The sequence below is a fragment of the Ammospiza nelsoni genome, chromosome 13 (assembly GCF_027579445.1).
Source record: "Ammospiza nelsoni isolate bAmmNel1 chromosome 13, bAmmNel1.pri, whole genome shotgun sequence".
Classification (NCBI taxonomy): domain Eukaryota; kingdom Metazoa; phylum Chordata; class Aves; order Passeriformes; family Passerellidae; genus Ammospiza; species Ammospiza nelsoni.
The window spans coordinates 15,121,829-15,140,563 of NC_080645.1; the positions used below are offsets into that span (position 1 = coordinate 15,121,829).

Sequence of the window (18,735 nt, forward strand, 5' to 3'; positions counted from 1 at the left end):
GCAGCCTTTCTGCAGCACAAGGCAGAGCTGGCTGGGCTCCTTCCTCTGGTGCTCCAGCACAAAGACCAGGCTGGGGTACACAGCTAAGGGAGAAGATGTTCTGGTCCCTACCCCTCAGGGAATACACTCCCATCTAACACCCAAAAGGCCCTGTGGAGAAGGGACTGCTGTCACCCCCACATCAATTACAGTGCTGAGCCCTTCTGGGACTGCAGAGGCTCAGGGAGAAGTGAACCCAAACAGCCTGGGGATCATCAACAGGGCAGAGCCAGCAATTGCTGCAAAAGAAAGGAGGAAACTATTTAGCAAAGAATATAGAAAATTTTATTGTGGCCAGAGCTACCAAAGAGCTCCATACATGATTTTGGGACAGATTCTGCATGGACAGAGTAAGAAAACACACAAGGTCTGCTCAGGGGCACCTGCTGAAGAGGAATTACCAATGCTTTCTGGTGGAGGGGCAGCTGGCCTTGGAAAACCATGAGCCCAGCATTGCTGCAGGACACAGTTTCCTTGGATGACAGCAGACATGAGGAGAAACAACAGGAAGGGTTTTGTCTAACTGGAGCCATAGGTGAGCAATGCCCTGGTCTCTGCAGACACCCAGTACCATGTCTGCTGGTCCACACTCACCTGCTTTCCCAAGGGTCACACTGCCAGAGGGCACCACTGGCCACAGCAGGCAGGGAAGCTGCAAGGAGTGTGACCACAGGCCAGCCCTTCCTGCAAACTGAGACAATGACTTCAACAGCTACATGAGACTTGACTTTTTCTGATCAACAGATGGTGTAAATTGATGAAGAGTCAAAGCTCCTCATCCCAGTTCTTCCAGGAGATAAAAATCACACAAGAGAAGAGTGGTAAGGCAGCCCTTTAAAACACTCCCAGGTCTTTCTCTCAGGCTAGACTCTCCCATCAAGGCTGTGAGTCCAGCCTGCCTGTCCCATGTTGACTGTGCCCAAAGAGCCTTTGGCCCCAGATCCCTGTCCTGCTCTGACCCAGTTCCAAGGAATGCTTGCAGACTGAGATAGACAGAGGGAGAACAGCTTACCTTGGCTCTCACAGCACCATGCTTTGTCCTGTCCTTCCTTAACCTGCACCCACCATAGGCTGCAGAAAGGTCAGTTGTGCCTTCCATGCATCAAAACATTTTGAGGGTTGATGAAGACTCCCCTGGCTTCCTTTTCTTTGCTGGTGCACCTGTTTGCTCACAGCACCAGAAGTGTGCTGTGCTGGGATGTGCCTGGAAATGTGCATCCAGCCATGCCAGTGCTGCTGCTCAGGGCTGTGCCAAATCCTGTCAGACATGGCCATGCTGGTGGCTGCTGTCTGGGCTCTGAGATCAGCTGGCTGCTAGGCAGACTGGGCTTGCTGAAGGCCCAGCCTCAGCACTCAGCCAGGAATCTGGAACAGGGCATGCTGCCTGGGGAAGCCACGAGGGCAGGGAGAGCATGATGGCAGCCCAGACAGCTCTCTGCAGCTCACCCCCAGCACAGGCTGCTGTGGCTCAAGGCACTGCCCATGTGCCCCACTGTCTGCTGTGGGATCTTTCTGCATCACACACACCAGGCTTGGCTGTGGGCTAATACAGATCTGGCAGGCCAGGAATTACAAAGGTTTCAGGCCCTGCTGTATCCCAAAACTTCTGATGAGAATGCTGCAGGGTGGGGCACCCCAGGCTGCTGGGAAGGGGGAGCAGGTCAAGCTATGCTGCCTTCCAGAGAAGATGCTGGTGGTGGGCTTGGCTTGAGAGTGCACAGTGGAAAGCGGTATAAGGGATGGGACAATCCTGAGGTTACTCCCTGACCACCTGCTGAAGCTCCTGAGCATGATCCAATGACAGGGAGTAGGCAGATGGAAATACAGCTTTCAGGGAGCAGGGAATGGCAGAGGTGTAGCCTTGTTCTTCCCCTTACACTCTGCTGGGAACTTACTGCAGTACCAGCATGCAGAGGGCCAAGAGGGGTTGGCCCTTTCCCAGGCAAAGTTGAGCTCTCAGAGCTACCTCAGGTTTGCCACCTTGCTGCCTCCTGCCTTTGGCTGAGGATGAGAAATGTCCCACTGCAGCCTGACAGCCCATGCACAGTGAGTGGTGAGTCCTGCAGGGCTCCACCCAGCACTAATGCTGCTCCCAAAGGCCATGGCTTTGGAAGGATGGTCCCTAGGCCGCCGTGGTGCTTGTCCTTATGTCCTTTGAGCATGGATCCTGTGTGCCCACATGCTGCTTGCTGGTGCATTTTCTGTGGTCAGGCTCTGATGTGCTCTCACTGGGCTGGGGCTGAGGGACAAGAGGTTCTCCACTGCTCTTACTTACAAACACAGCAGGAATCTTAGAAAAAAGCTCCAGGTCTCGTTCCACATGTCTGTCCTGCTGGCAGCTTCTCCTTTTGACCTTGTGCTCAGAATACAGATTCTTCTTCCTGACTCCTCTGGGATTGTCTGTGGACAAGGGACAATGTTGAGAGTTGCCTGAGTTATTCTTAGGAGGCCATTGAAGGACTGGGCTCCCAAGGCAAGTCTGAGCCACAGGAATCTCATCCATGGACTCAGCAGACTGTGAGTGATAGTGAGCTGGGGGTGCTGCTGCCTGGATGAGGCCCATGCTGCTGGGGGACACAACAGCTCTCAGAGGAAAAGCTGGCACTAAGAGCTGAAGCCTGTGGGAAGGTGAGGTGGCAGCAGCCATGGCTGGGAGCTCTGCAGATGGAAATAAAGGGAGAAGAAATCTTAAGGAGAGAGAGATCTCTCAGCCCCACAAAGACATCAACAAGCCCAGGAACTCTGCTCTGGCTGATGCACTAGTGTTAAAGCAAATTATACATATATTTATGCAAGATTCAGTAGAGGAGCTGACTGGTGCACTCTCACCTGATGGGTGATCTGGGAGGGAGAGCTGAGGTGTAGCATGTTCTTTAGATCCACTGTCCATTGCAGAGGAAGAAACTTTCTGCATTTTCTTTCTTCTTTTCTTCTGCTGCTGTGAAAGCAAGTAGCCCAAGAGAAGGGAAGTCACTCACCAGCCCAAAGTAATGAGATGTATTTTTTGTTACCTCTTTTTAATTCTTCCTACTTTGAATAACAAGCACTAGGCATAACCAAAGTCCAAGAATATTTTATCAATAAAGACTGAGATACTACAAAGCAGTAACAGAGAACAGGGATTTAATGAACACACCCCCACACTATCTGCATACAGTGACTCTCTCTCTGTGTAGGTAGCTTGAAGCTGCTGTCTCATAGAGTTGGGGGTTGTATGAGACACTGGCCACTTGCATTTGTAAAGCCAAACTAGAAGAGGGAACCAAAACTCACACAGCACAGAATGTCCCAAGAAAGGGACAGTCCTTGTCCTAAATACAGTATAGATGAAAACAATTTTTTCTTACCATCTAGATGGCAAGACTGATTAATAAGCTTGGAGGAAAGAGGAAAGGCACTACCACCTGCCATCTGAGCAAGAGGAGAGAGCATCTGGATGCAGATACCTGAATATCAGGAGCCCACTCTGAGACTTTGGAGAGCTGTTCCACACACTCCAGCTCCATATCCACACACACGTTTCACTGGGAAACTGCTTTATTTGAACATTTAAACTGTTGGATTTTGCTCCACAGAAACACACAGAGCTTCTTACAACAAAGCTGCACAGTCAGAGTCACTGAGCTGCACTGGGGCAGCAAGGCACTGGATTACAGCTGTGTTACAGCTGTGAGCTTATGAGGGGACTGGAGGACAGCTCTGATTGTGCCTGTGAGCAGGGACGGTAGAACATCACCTGGATTTGGTGACTGCAGGGCACAGCCACACTCACTGAGGGGGGCAGAGCCTGTGTGAGCAGGGTAAGCACAGCCTGCTCTAGAGTGAGCATGCCTGAGCACCTGGGTGGGTTGTGAGCAGCACCTTGGGTGTGGGGTAAATCCTCCTTACCTGAGAAGGGGCCACAGACTGAAGAGATGGGGACTCAGGGGATGAGCTCTGCTTGGGGTCACCCTCTTGGTTATGGACATAGAGCTTTGGAAAGCTAAAAACACAGCAGACACACAAGGTGATTCCCTAAGGCAGGACTTAAGTCTGATGCCCTCTTTGCCTGCACACACAGATCAGGCTGATCACAGCCTCCTCTGCCTTACACAGCATTCCCAGCAAAACTGCAGGGGAACCTCTCCTGCACAATTGTGTAAAATAAGAAGGAAATCCCCAGGGACACAAGTTAACAGGAGAGGACTAATTAAGAGTCAAGGATTCTGTTTTCCCATGAGTGCTTGCCTGTGTTATAAATTTGTAACTGTTGTGATGCATTTCTTCACAACCTGAATTCATGTAATTATAATGAGCTCAATAGAGGAGTTACAGGACAAATCAGCCAGCCTTAAAGTAATTTTAATATAAAACAACTAATAGAAAGCAGTTTGCTATAAAATATTTAATATAAAACAGCCTAAACAGAATAGTCTAGGAAAGATATTTTCCCAGGAGAGGGAAGGCAAGTATTCTTGCAGGTATCTACCCTCCTGAAACTCAAAGATTTCACCATGCCTTGCTCGAAACACTGGTGCTCCCTATCCTTCTAAGTACTTTTGTCTCAGGGCCCATTAATGACCTTGATAGCAACTTCCCATTCACCACAAATGATGCTGGGAGAATCTTTTCCTTGACTTTTCTCACCTTTTTCCTGCAGTTACTACTGAGAACTCCTCTACTCGAATTCCAGGGTCTGTATAGCCAGGATTACCTGACAATAACTCTGCTTCCTGGAAAAAACAAAACAAACAACATCTTCAGACTAATACAGAGGGGAGAAGAGGGATTTTCATTACAGATGTACTCTTTCTCCTTATGCCAGATATCTTTTGTGCCTATTGGTAGCATAGCAGGAAACTGAAGCTTAAGAAGATAAAAAACCGAAGACTGGCACAATTAGAAGTCCTTGATTAATTTGTTTAGTCCAGTCAGTATTTCATATGACTCAAAACCAAATCACACTTACAGAGATCAGCTTAGTCATTTCTTGGGAGCACATTCAAAATACCACTTAAAGCTTCCATTAGTTACACAGTCCAATCTGAGGAGCTCTGCAGTGAATGCAAAAAATGTCTTTTAAATGCAAAATGGAGGTGAGGAGAATGGAAGCATTAAATATACAGGAAAAACATAAAGTGTTTTCTATTTCTTGTGTGACCCTGCGTGGTTAAGACCTGATTTTTAAAAATGAGTGTGATGTATTGTTTATTTGCCTCAGGTATGGATGAGCTCAGAGTAATGACAGCTGAATTTGAAAACTGTATATTTTCAGAAACATCATAAGAATAAGTCTCCTAAATCCAAGTGCTGCATTACAGGAAAGGACCCCAGTTCTCCCTCAAAAGCACCCAGTTAGGATGGTCAGAGTACCAAGGGATGAAGAGTATGAAGCCCTGTTATCAAAAAAAAGATAAACCATGCTCAGAAGGACCTGGACACCACTTAACAGCTGCTTTTAAACTTAAATAATCATCAAGACAACTACTTCATAAGTGTTTCACTGTGCAGTGACTATAAAGATATTTTAAAGTAACTTTTAGGTTAAGATGGAAGGATCTTAAATATTAACTTTTAGGTTAATATTTAAATCTTAACTTTTAGGTTAAGATTTAAACTGTGATAGGCATTAGCTTCAAAAATAGCTAAAACAAGCTCATGAAGATCTTTTTTCTGAAGAGCCTGATCAGCAAATTTGAGAAAATGAAGTCAAAGTTGGACACGGCACAAATGAGCTCCTGAGAGATCCAGGGCCTCTGCACTTGAACAAATTCATAAACAATCAACAAAAGAGCAGAGCAGTGAGAAGCCTGGTGATGACACTCCCTGATGTCAGGCATTAAAAATGAAAGCCAGCCACAAAGAGCTGCGGAAGATCTTTGCAATATTGAATTAAGGCAAATAAAAGGAGAAAAAAAATTCAGCTATTTTGTAGGTGGTAACATAAAATCTAAAGGGAATTTGTTTATAAATTAAAACCATGTCTTTCTGATTTAAAAATTTATCCAAATGCAAGATTAATAATCTTCAGAAATTTACTACATGTATTGCAATTGGAACTTGAAACTCAAGTCACACCATCACTCATCAAAGTGTGCACAACAACACACAACAAAGTGTGCACAATGTCTCCTCAAGCTCCTTGGGACATTTACAATCAAGATTTACATTCAGGCCTCATGCACCTGAGTCACAAGGGAAGGAGACCAGACACAGTCTTGTGTCACTGTGAGTGTACAAGGAGGACATGCAGGTCTTTTCAGAGGGAAGCAGCTCATGGCTGAAATGAGCTGCAGCAGGAGACATCCCCCTGCACAGAACAACTGAAAACAATCAGGACTCAATGTCCACAGCACATAAACAGGACTGCAGGACTGGCATTTCAAGGGAGCTTAATAAATGATTCATCTTGAGAATAACATGGACAATTTCTTTCCAAGCAGGGAATGAAAGAGCCTTTTACATCCATTTTGTTCATTTCAGCCTTCTATAAATAATGTAGACCCAAACCAGCCACATAAATGAAAGTAAAGCATTAGAGCTGACTATGAAAACAAATGAGACTCAATCAGTAGAAAATACAATATTCCCTCAGAGTGTGACACAAGCTATAGCCACAGCACAGAGCCCAAGCCTCCCTCTGCTCCCAGGCATTTAGCAGGAGAATCAGCATCCTTCCTCTGCAGCATCAAGACAAGGCAGCCTTTGCAGCTGGGCTGTCAGAATTCAGCTGCTGCTCCTGCTGGAAGCAGACTGCTGGGCTGACACACTGCCCAAGTTCTGTCCCTGTGCAAATCCTGGCCACATTCACCCACTGCCAGCTGTGACCACCCCAAGGTCCATGGTTTACAATCCCAGGATGGATTCAGCCCCCACTGCAGCTGCCCTTATCAACCACTTCAGTGTCAGGAGTGCCCTGAAGTGCTGTCTGCCTGGAGGGGAAGCAGAATTGAACAGGAAAAAAGAGTTCTTGTCCCAAGGAAGGTGAGTCTGTTGCAAGTGTTGAGGCTGAGAGTGAAGACTAAGTTTATCTTAGATCAACATTGGAAGAAAGCAACAATTCTGAAAGTGTAAGGGAAGCTGAGTAAAATATGTGTTTAGTATTTAAAATCAAACCCCACCAACCTGAATCAGTTTCCAAAGCAAGTTCAAAGCTTTAGGAATGTGCGAAGAATCAATCCCAGCTGGCCTCATATGAAAGCCAGCTCCCTGGCATGAATGCAATTATGCATTAAAGCACAGGGTTTGGTTTAGTTTATATTTCTTTGGACTGCAAATGACTGCAGAAAAAAATGGTTACTTGCACATCCTGCTTTAGGTATGGTAATAGAAGCAAAGGCTCAATGTGCCCAACTGTTCTGCATTTTTTGTGACACCTGAACCACTTAAATGTGCAAAATTAGGGCTCTTATTTTGTAGATCCTACAAGTACATAAGAATCCTTTATCCTGAACAAGAATCCTTTAACTTGAACATAGCTGAAGACTTAACCACAGACCAACATGGAGAACTGAAGCCAAAACCAACACCCAAGCTTGAATAAGGCTCAAAAACAAGCATTAAAGGGGAAATGCATGTTTCTTCTTAGTCCCTAAAATGAATGAGCAGTTCAGACAAAAGTGGGAAGAGGATGATTTCCATTTTATGCTTACAACGTGTTGGATCAATTACAAAGGGTTGCAGTGTTCAAGCTAAAGAAGGCTGTATTCAACACAGCTTACAAAAGGCAAGTCACTTGGTGTCCTCCTACTCCAATCTGTTTGTTTGTGTTTATCTCTGGTTGCTATGTAAAAAACAAGGAAAATCTAGTGGGTTAACATTTTTCTTAACAATGTTACTGGGCATCATCCAGTCTTTCTTGTTCCCCAAGGTCCTAACTGCAGTCCTGAAACATCAAACTCCTTTTCACCCTGCTCCTTCCAGGCTTGCTGCTTCAAATTAACCATATTCACACATATCTAGATAACAACCAGTGCAGACAGGAGAACAACACAGGACAGGAGAATGCCAACATCCTAAAAGTGCACACACACATAAAGTGCACCCCTGTTTGAATACATTTTCAGTATCAACTAAAATTGAATAACTACATTATTAGAGCTAATGCTTTATTATTGTTTTAATCTTCATAGTAAGCAAAGCTCTGTGAAACAAAGTGCCAAATATTTTTGTTGTTATGGAAACCTCTGTTTAAACTGAAAGTTCAACTTTTCCAAAACAGTAAAAAATATATATGAAAAGCTAGGGACTTCATATTATAGAAAAGTGAATGAGCTCACTTTCCCCTTTGCTTTGATAGGGAAGAACTATGGATGAATCCAGAGACATCCCGGTATCTCTACAGAGAATACTTGGAAGAAACTTATATTTAATTAATTTCTTATTAAATACAAAACTGTTTGTATAGTAGATAACTTACTTGCATAAAATGAAAAATTATACATGACTGAGAATCACAGAATAATTTAGATTAGGAAGAATTTTTGGAAATTTCTGTTTAAGCCCCTGCTGAAGTCAGTAAAGAATATGTTCAGTCAAAGTTTGAGTTAATCCAATAATTTATCAAAATAAATTACACTGAACCTCTCAATTCAGAGCCTGATATACTTGCCTCAGCAGAGCCTTAACAGCATTTAAGAGCTTGTAGAACTCTTTTTACAGAGATATAGATCAACATCATGCTAATAACAAGGATCCATACCATTGTACAGACTAATTTCAAAGAAAAGCAGATATATGGGTCATTTCTGAAAAACTGCTTTTAAGATGGTTAAATTACTGCTGCTCAGTGATTAGCCTCAGTTTCCCCAGCCCTAGAGCCTGTCTCATTTGAAGCCATGACACAAGGCCCCAAGATGTGCAGTGCCACCCAAACAGATGGTCCTGTCCTTTTCAGGGAAAGGATTCTTCCCACTCTTCAGTCACCTTCCTTTGTGCTGAGCCAGGCATTTATGTGACTACTTGGTGAACCAATTGGGAGGGAGCTGGGCCAGCTCAACTGTTTTTCTAATAAAGTTTATTGTTACTCAGATGAGTTCCCCCGCCCTGTCCTAATGAACAGCTGTGCTGGCAGAAGAGAGGAGATAGTGCAGGGCCCAAAACAAGTGGTGGAGGAAGAGAGTGGGTGGGATTGATTCCTTTGAAAGCACTGCTTGCTTATACCTAAAGTGTTCATGGAATTACAGGCCTTGCACTCTTTCACATCCTACTCAACTCCATCAAAGTACCAAGTCTTATCTCTGGCAGCTGCCTTTAAAATATGGAGCACAAGAAAGTGAAGCAAAGTTTACACAGCAAACAAACAAGGCTGGCTTTGGGAAATGGGCTGAAAAGTAGGATAAGCACCTGACTGGGTCTCACTTGGGAGGAACAGGACTCCTGTTTCTTGTCCACCTTGTCTGGCTGCTGCTGGGGACGCTGCTGCAGAATGTACTCATACGTAGTCAGCTTGTGCCACACTGAAAGGGAAGAAAGAGACCTGTCAGCACAGGAAAGGCCCCTCCCTGACTGCACTTACACAAACAGGCTGGATAACTATACCATCAAATAGTAACTATAAACATGAAGAAACTCATAATCCAAGCCAAAAGCAGCTGTGCTCTGTACATCCTACTATATCCTTTATTGTCACCATCACAATGCTTTCTTATAGTCCTGCTATTCTAAAGTGTCCTAGAATGGTACAGCCTTCTATACTATAGTCATTTGTTCAGTTCATTTCAGGGCAAATCCATTATTCCTGTCTAAGAGGTTTAACATCTGCATTGTACAAACAGCTCAGTGAGCAATCAGAAGGTATTGCAGAAGGTGGTGCTAAATGGAGAGAAGAAATGGAGCAGGTCAGAGTGCCCTGCAGTGATTGAGACACTTAATGTGCAAACCAGTGAGCATCAAATGCACAGCTTGCCTCATGCCAAACAGATGTGCCCAGAGTTCACATGTCCCTGACTTTATGAGCTCTCCAGGTGCCCATGCAAACACATCTGCTTCCATGAATGACCAAAAGCATGGGACACTTCTGAGCAACTTGGTTTCTTCATGAGACCCAAAGGAGTCCAAAAAGCAGCCGTTCTTCCCATAATGACCTTAAGTATTTTTAGAGAATAAACCCAGAAATGGATGCTGAAAGGTTTAAGTGCACAGCCTGATGGTTATTCCTCCTTTTTACAGGAGTTAAAGCAGATGCCTAGGATCAGCTGGACTAAAATCCTCCCACTGCCCGAAGACATTTACATCACTGATATCTTACCTCTCAAAACCATGCCCTTCACAGAAAAGTGGGGGAGAATCACTTTATGAATAAATAAAAATCACCTTATGAAGGAATCACAATCACCTTATGAACAAATAAAAAATCAGGATCCATTCAGCCAAGAGAGAACACAGAGATGAATGTGAGTCTGCAGCCAAGTGATTACTTAACAGGTACAGCGCAGGGTGCTGGCAAGTGCTCCTAGAATGGCACCCTTTGCTTTCTTTGAAAAACAGAACATTACTTCATAAGCAAAGGCCTATTATCCATTTTTCATTTGGATTTTGTTGGTTTCTGAATACTTACAGTGTAACTTTTAAAATATTTTAATAGAGCTATTTAGTTGAAATACTACATTTTTGGCCAGATAACACTGCAGCACATAATGTGCAAAATATAATCAGTGTGTGAGTAACCCTATATGCTTTCCTATATTCCCTACTATTTTTTCTTTTTATTCTTTTTATTATTTTTATTCTTTTTATTCTTTTTATTCTACTTTTATTCTAATGTACTTTTATTATAATGTAATAATGTTGCTAATTATAATTAGCAACAATTCTGTTTTCACGTAAGATGGAAGATAAAGATTTAAAACTGGGCCAAAAGTAGAAGTTAATTTGGCTCAAAATTTATTCTGAATGAGGAAAAAGAATCACCCTAAGACAAGAGCAGCAAAATCTCCCCCAAGCCCAGAGCACAACTAGTGGCACACACAGAGATTTCTGTCTGTCAGATAAAGCAGGTCATTATCTCAGGCAGGGAGCACCCTCTTGTGGAAGCTGCACACAAGGACAGGATAAATACTAGGATTAAACAGAATAATCCTTTTCCATTCAGGAGAAACCTTCCTGGACCTTTGTTATGCTTTTTGTCTTTAAAAAATGCTAGATCAACCTTTCAAATTTCCAGGCAGTGCCATTAACCCAGAAAAGGCAATTGTCAATTCTGCCAAGGAAGTGAAATTGCAGCATGCCCAAACTTCAGACAAGCTCAAAGAGGCTGTAGAAGAAAATGATGGTCAGTGTCCTCACTGGGTGCACTGTCCATGCTAGCTGGGAACACTCCTTATCAAACACCACACTTCAGCAGTGTAACTGTTTTGCTTCTGGAGCCCTGCTGGTTTGTGCTGACCTAGTTTGTGTTGGCATCTGCAGGTCTGTTAACTGAGAACCTGAAAATCCATCCAAGGATCCTCTGTAACCTCTGTCCTCACTTCTCTTCCACCACATCCCTTCCTTCCTATTTCTGGCACCACCAACTGCTGCAAATGTAAGATCTTTCCCTATCATGACTTTCATCAGCAGCCAAAAAGCATTGGCTTAATTTTAGATGATGGCTGAAAAAAAGTTTTTGATGCCCATTTCTACATAAACAAACATAAATATTCTTTCTTGCCAGAGCAACAAGCAGCAGATCTAAAGAGAAGCCTTTCTGAAAGCCTCTTCCTCTGGATTCCACAAATCTTCTTGTATCAATATGGTAAAATTTCCATAAATTCCAAAAATTTCCTTAACCTGGATGGCAGTGCTCCAATCAGAAATTCAGCACCGTGCATCCACATTTCTCTGGGGTAAGGGAAAAATACAAGCTCTTTCACACAACAGAAGTACTGGGGGGCACTGTGAGGAGACTCACAAAGGCCATATGTGGGGTTAATCTGAATCTGCCATCATTGGCACCAAGCTGGGATGGACCAGTTCATCCCACTTGGCCTCTCCAGTACCCTACCATGTGCTTTCAGTTTCAGGACAACATAGCTTAAACAGGGCTGCAGAGGCCCAACACAGGCCCCGCATTACACAAGCACTGATAAGCCTACCTGGTACAGGGGGGAATTCAGAAATATAATGTTAAATCCCAATTTTACACAATGGGTGCATACTAGTGACAAGGATGAACACCCAGTGAATGCAGGATGAGCAGAAGATAAGCAAAAATGAAATGGGGGTAGAGATGACAGGAACAAAACACCTACAGAGATAGATGTGAAAGGTCAAGAGGTGGCCCAGCAGGATCATGGTCACTAGGCTCAGAAGAATGAAAATCCCAGCTGTCACCAAAATGGCAGGTGCCCGAGTCTCAACAGGAGATGCAGGAAGAAACACAAACCAGCGGTCCATGTGGTTCCTCAAAGCTGTAAAACAGAGTTGGAGATAAGTAGATTGCCCAGATATGAATTATCTCTAAATAAACTTTACAGCTGAAAATCCTGTTAACTCAAAAGTAGCTGCAGACCCATTGTGCACTGGAGGTCTAAGAAATCCAGTGTCTGCAGGGCTTTTAGGAAGAGCAATTAGCTCTGTAAGGAAAGACATTCCATCTAGCTGAGCAGAGATACTCCAATAGAAATATAAAATGGAAGCAGTAAGGAATGGAATTCCTCCTCAGTGGAAAAGCTGACAGAATCCAAACCCTCATCAAGACATGCTGGCAGATCCCCAGGATGCTGATGTGGAGCACTGCAGTACCATCAAAGTGCTGGTCAGAGCGAAGCACCGCGGGGTCCACGAAGAACTCCACAAAGACGTAGAAAGCGACGAGCAGCAGAAGCCCCAGGCCCAGAATGGCAGACAGCACACTGTTCAAAAAGAGCCTGCCAGGAAAGGGAGAGCTCTCAGTGCCTTCAATAACATCACACAAACAAATCAATATCCCAGCCTCTAATAAACAGAGATAGAGGCAGCTATCTCCAATTACTGTCACGCTTTCTTACAGTTCTGATAGATACTGGTGAACTGCTTTACTTATTATTTGTTACTCTGAGGGACTAAACTGTGACCCTTTAGTGCAACCATGGTTACAAAACAGTAGAGTATATCTAGGACAGACAAAGATCTCCCTTGCACAAAATCTGAAGTGTAGTATGTGTCAAAGGCAAATCCCTTCCCAATCTGCTTCACCAGCCATCAGTGTAACACAGCACCCAGGAACAACACCACTTTGCTTTCCATGGGTTTAAGTGCAGGAAAGTAAATTAAGAAGCATCAGTGACAGTCTCCTTATTCTTATCTCAGACCTGGCATGGATTAGAGGTCCCTATATGCTGCTGTGACTCCTGCCAACTGGCAAGTCTTGCAGGGAAAGCTCGTGATCTGGATGCAGGTTGTTTCAAATTGGAACAGCACCATCATGGTTCCATTCCTACTTCAGCTTTCAAAAGCACTAATGACACTCAATTAACATCCTGTAAGCATCTCCTAATACCAAATAGTAACTCTATGCTCTCTGTTTTTACTTACAGATGTTCAGCTACAACATTCTAAGTTCAGGAATTTTATCCATGGTTATTTGAATGATTATGCTTGTATTTTCCATCTAGTTTTCTCATGACTGATTCTATTCAGCCAGGGGATAAAAGAAAAATGGTTCTGCAAGTCTAAGTACAGACTGGACTGAGATACAGGAGAACCCTGGAAAGAGAAGAAGCCACATTATTGATGCAGAGTTGTGCTTCTGCCACAATGCCAAGCTCTTACCAGTAATTCCTCTCTCCCACACAGTTGTTGAGCCATTTGCAGTGATGATCAAAGCCACACACACACTTGTTGCAAGTTCCACAGTGCTTTGACTTGGCACTCCTGCCAAGGAAAGGGTGGCATTAGCATGGCAGCACCAGCTCATTACTGTGACTTTTCAGTGACTCAAACACAGGGGGATACAGCAGCAGAGATCCTGATAACAGTGAGTAAACCTTCTGCATCAGGAGTACTTCATCTCCCTAACTTATCTGTCACTGCTGCACCACAATCCCAAAATTCGCTTTTCAATGCACTGCATTATTTCTAATTTGGAGATTGTTGAATTCTTATTTGAATTCCTTCAGCAATTCTACAGAGCTTGGTCTTAATGCCTGCCCTCCAAGCATTTCCTACAACTGGCCAGCATCCAGCCAGAGACAAACACACACACACGCACACACAATTTACACACTGATAGGTAAAACACCAACACCCAGGGAACATGGCACACTACAGCCTTCTCCACACAACATGAGCAATGAAATAAAACACAGAACCTTGTGTGCACATTTGGCAGAAGGCCCCCACCCAACTACCTGAACCCTGCCACAGCATGAAGCTTAACTTGCACTGTAGCAGTTCAGGGGCTCAATTTCAAATCTTATAGTCTCACATCAAAGACTAATGGTGAAATGCAATGGTGAAGAAGACAGGGCAGGAGAAAGAAGAGCTACTTACACATCCACATCACAGACATGGCAGTGATGGTTCTCAATGACATGGGCGTGTTGGTTACGGTTGAAGGTGGCCAGAGGCCCCAGATAGTTTTTTTCTCGCACGTTTGCATCCGCAGGATCAATTGAAACTGCAGTAAGATGAACAACTAAATGGTAGATAAAACACACTCCTGGACACTGAAGTACACAGTTAAGGATTTAACATGTCTTTTAATCCTTAATACACAAACCCCACACAGACGAAAAATTTGCAGCATAGAATTAGAAATTCCTATATAACTGATTGCAGCACATTAATCTGAGCTCCATTGATAGAGATGTTTGCCTTGTAATAAATATCCCTGGAAAAAGACAACTAAATCTACAGGAACATCCCTCCTCACTATGAACTACTCTGCCTTGCAGAAGTGCCTTTCCTAGCACAGAATATCTTCCAAAGTTACCTGTACTTACCAGAACCTGAGCACAAGTACAGGCTGCTGACATAGGTCCAAGTTTCTCAGTCCATACAAACTCCTTGGAAAGGAGTGCACATGCCCTTTTACTGCACCAGACTTTCAAGAAAAAAAAGGTCACATCAAGTTGATTACCTTGCTTTCCTTTTCCTTAGAATCCCAGGGAAGAGGAGCACACCTTTAAAGCAGGCTCCTACAAAGGATCCAGGGTTTGTTCATTGTTTCTATACACCCAGATGTGCACATCATTAATCATACTAAGACCTACAGAAAATAGATCAGTGTAGTAAGTTAAAAAAGGAGGCTTCTGAGAGGTCCAGCTCACTGGAGATCTGATGGCTGGTGAAGCAGATTGGAAAGGGATTTGCCTTTGACACAAAAGAGACATTAGTGCTTTATTAACTGGAAGTAAAACTTGAGGAAATATTAATTAAGAGTTTAATTAAGAGTAACTTTAGATTGCATTAAGATATTTGGTAAGCAAATTCACAAGGTTTGAACTGTGATAATATCAAGGACTTGAGCAAGCTAAGTAGATGCTAATTATATTAATGTCTAAATCTTGCAGGTGTGAAAACTATAACAATAATAAGCAAAATCATCCCAAACATATCCAAGACTTAGAGGCATCTGTGTCAGATGTACAAATGGTGTAAGTGTACACCCCATCCCTTTAGAACAAGGTCTGGTCTTGAGGAATTTCCTTCCCTGGGCAAAGGTGATATTACAGTGGCACTGGGAGTACTGGGAGCACTGGGATCACTCCCCAGCTGCTGCAGGCTGAACAAGCCAAGGGTCCTCAGCTGCTTCTCCTCTAGACTCTTCACTGCCTTTGTTAGCTGTGTACTAAACTGCTGCTCCTGACTGTCCCATAAGAGACCTCTCCCCTGAGGTTCACACCACACCACCTTGTGTGCCACTCCCAGATTTTCTCCTGAACACAGGAGAGTGCCCAGGGAGGAGATCCACTGTGAGCCACCACAAGCAACCCCTGATCCAACCACGAGCATGCCAAGCTGCCTTGCATGGCTCACCCAGCCAGCACAGAGAGGTGGGGCTGCCTTCACAACAAGGATGTTTCAGGAGGGGCTTTTTTGTATGACTTCCCTCAAACCCTGCAGCATAGCTGTAGAAGAATAATATAAAGCAAAGGAGACACACAGGCAGAAGCAAGCAGGCAGCAGAAGAGCATTGGAGGCAAAGGCAGTAACCTTAATGGAGAGTGATGAAGCAGAACATCAGTGACCTAGAGTGAGGATCTCAAAGCAATTGGTTTTTTATAATCAGGAGATATCCAAGATGATAGTGACAGTTCAGAGAAACATTCTGGCTCAGGTGCTTCTCTCCTATGCTGTCTGTGCTACCCAACAAGTGCTGTGTGCTAACAAAGCCCCAGGGACAGTTTGTACCGGCCCTGCTCCCTCTCCATCCAAGGATACGATGTAACCCGCGGGCAGCCAGTGGCGGGGCAGCAGGGGAACCAGGATCCCAAAGCCAACCAGAGCAAAGAACAGGAACAGCAGCCAGGCAGTGACCTGGAACAGGTGCAGGGGCCAGCTCCAGCCATTTCTTCGAGCGCGTTGGACCTTCACCTCAGGGACAGCTTCGCTCAAATCCTCTGGAGCTATCTTATTGTGGGGTTTATTGCAGATATTCATCTACAGAAATCAAAAATGGAAAACAAAAGGATGTGAAATAAAAGTGCTGTGACTGATCCCTGGTGCTAGAGAGATGCTCCAAGGCAGACAAAAATGATGACACATGTGAAGAGAAACAGCTCGGAGCTCAGAAGCAATTTCTCCTTTTTTATGGTGGATCATTAGGTGCTGGTTTTCACTTGCCACAGGGCCAGGAGAGCTTCTAACAGCAGAGATTTGGGCTGCTCTGCTTCACAGAAAACTTGAGCTAGCAGGGAGAGCAAACCAGGCAGGAGATCAAGGGCAGCATCACAAAGCCAGCACAAAGGAGCTCTGCTGGACCTGAGCTGACTCAAGGTACCTCTGCACCACTCCCACCCCTCCTTAGTAACTAAAGAGGATTTAAACTAACATCTAACATGACAAACAACTTCAATTAGTGTGATTAACGTGCACAGGAGAGCGATGAAAGAAAAGGAGGAGGTCTCTGGCTCACTTGTGGTATTTTTGATAATGGCTCCAGTGCCAGAACAATTCAAAGGGCTGGAAGAGAGCAAGCACAGCAACTGCTGAAAGAGTGAGCAGGGCAATTCCAACCCTGGTATGCCAACAGCCATTCAGACCCTGGTGAAGGGCTGGAAATGTCTTTTTGGGTCAACTGGTAGAGGAGCGGGTAAGAACAGCAGAGAATATAATTTATGTTCATCAGCATGGCCTTATCAATTCATAGGCTGGAATAAAAAATTCCTAACTTCACCCTTTGAAGTAATTAACAGTATCTGCCTGCCTTCACCATTTAAGTTGCTACCTTGCAACTGGCTCATCTCTGATTGGTAATCTAAATCATTACCAGTCATGTCATCCTTTTCTCATCAGGCTGTAGAAAACTTGCTCGTGCATCACTTTGAGCTACGTATTACAAAACCCACAGTGGGTATGCCTGGCGTGCCCTTATACCCAGCTCCAGAAAACACTGAATATAAAAACCAGCATGAAATCACTATCAGGGTAGACAGAGAGAGAAGCACCGGGACGCAAGGGAGCCAGGGCTGGGTCAGCGGTTTCCCGGGCAGCCACTCTGCTGAGTGCCGCGTAGACCCCTCCCGCACTCCACCACCTCCCACCCCTCACCTTCTTCCCGCAGAAGCGGTGGAGAGCGGCCCCGGCCCCGCCTCATGCCCGGGCAGGGCGCGGGGCCCCCGGCCGAGGCCTCCACGGCAGCTCCCGGCGCCTCCGCGGGCCTCGGGCCGCTGCGCCCGTCGCCATGGCAACGGCTACGGCGGCGCGCAGGGGGCAAAACGCGCCGGGCGCGATCGTTCCTACGTGAGATTTCGTCCTGTACGAGCCCCGGGGTGAGGTCGTGTCACACCCAGGGAAACTCTGTCTGCGACACTCCCCAGCCTTCCAAGCGGCGACATGCCATACAGATGGGGCTGGAGATGCCCAGTGAGCCAGAGGTGGAGGCTGGTTGGGAGCTAAAGCCATCCCACTCCTGGAAAATTCCCTTCCCTGTCATATCAACTAGTCTTTATGGCATGAAAATGTAGTATTTTTATTGATATATATATATAATCAGATTTACACTGTGACGTAATGAGGTTGCAGAATTCTACTGGGGAGTTTGGAATTTTACTAGAGGCTTTGCAGCAGTTTGTGCTTAAGTAAAACAAAGTAAAGGATATGTAACTAAGGATTGCTTAATCAGTGAAGGATAAAGGATACCCCTGGGCAACCAGCATTACATAGAATTTGATGAATTTGAAACCCTCCTAGCATCATCTGGTAATTCCAGCAAGATGGATTCCAGAGATGCCTGGATCGTGTTATCATGTATTATCTTGAGTTAGAAGGGATTCACAAGAAACATCAACTTCAACTCCTTACCCTGCAGAGGACTATCTCAAAAATCACACCATGTGTCTGAGAGCATTGTCCAAATGCTTCCTGAACTCTGGCAGGTTTGGTGCTGCAAACATTTCATTTCAGTGCATCCCCAGACAAGCAGCAAGAACACTGGGAAAACAGAATCAGAGGAGCAGTAAGGCTGGAAAAGAACTCTAAAGATCATTAAGTCCAGCCACTAACCCAGCATTGCCGTGTTCACCACTAACCCTTATCCCCAGGTACCACATCCACACCCCCCTATGAGCACTTCAGGGATGATGATTTCACCAC

At 44.7% G+C, this 18,735-nt stretch overlaps 1 protein-coding gene across 1 annotated transcript; it reads right to left on the reverse strand.

Moving 5' to 3' along the window:
* Positions 1–301: 301 nt before the first annotated feature.
* ZDHHC1 (zinc finger DHHC-type containing 1) lies at positions 302–17,824 on the reverse strand. Its single transcript, XM_059481424.1, has 11 exons — positions 17,692–17,824; positions 16,363–16,581; positions 14,470–14,645; positions 13,750–13,851; positions 12,742–12,866; positions 12,249–12,407; positions 9,364–9,476; positions 4,666–4,751; positions 3,928–4,021; positions 2,869–2,977; positions 302–2,697 (listed from the first exon to the last, which is right to left on the reverse strand). Exons 2-11 carry the CDS (start codon positions 16,579–16,581, stop codon positions 2,162–2,164), a joined length of 1,719 nt encoding a protein of 572 aa, XP_059337407.1. The 5' UTR covers positions 17,692–17,824; the 3' UTR covers positions 302–2,161.
* Between the last annotated feature and the right edge of the window lie 911 nt (positions 17,825–18,735).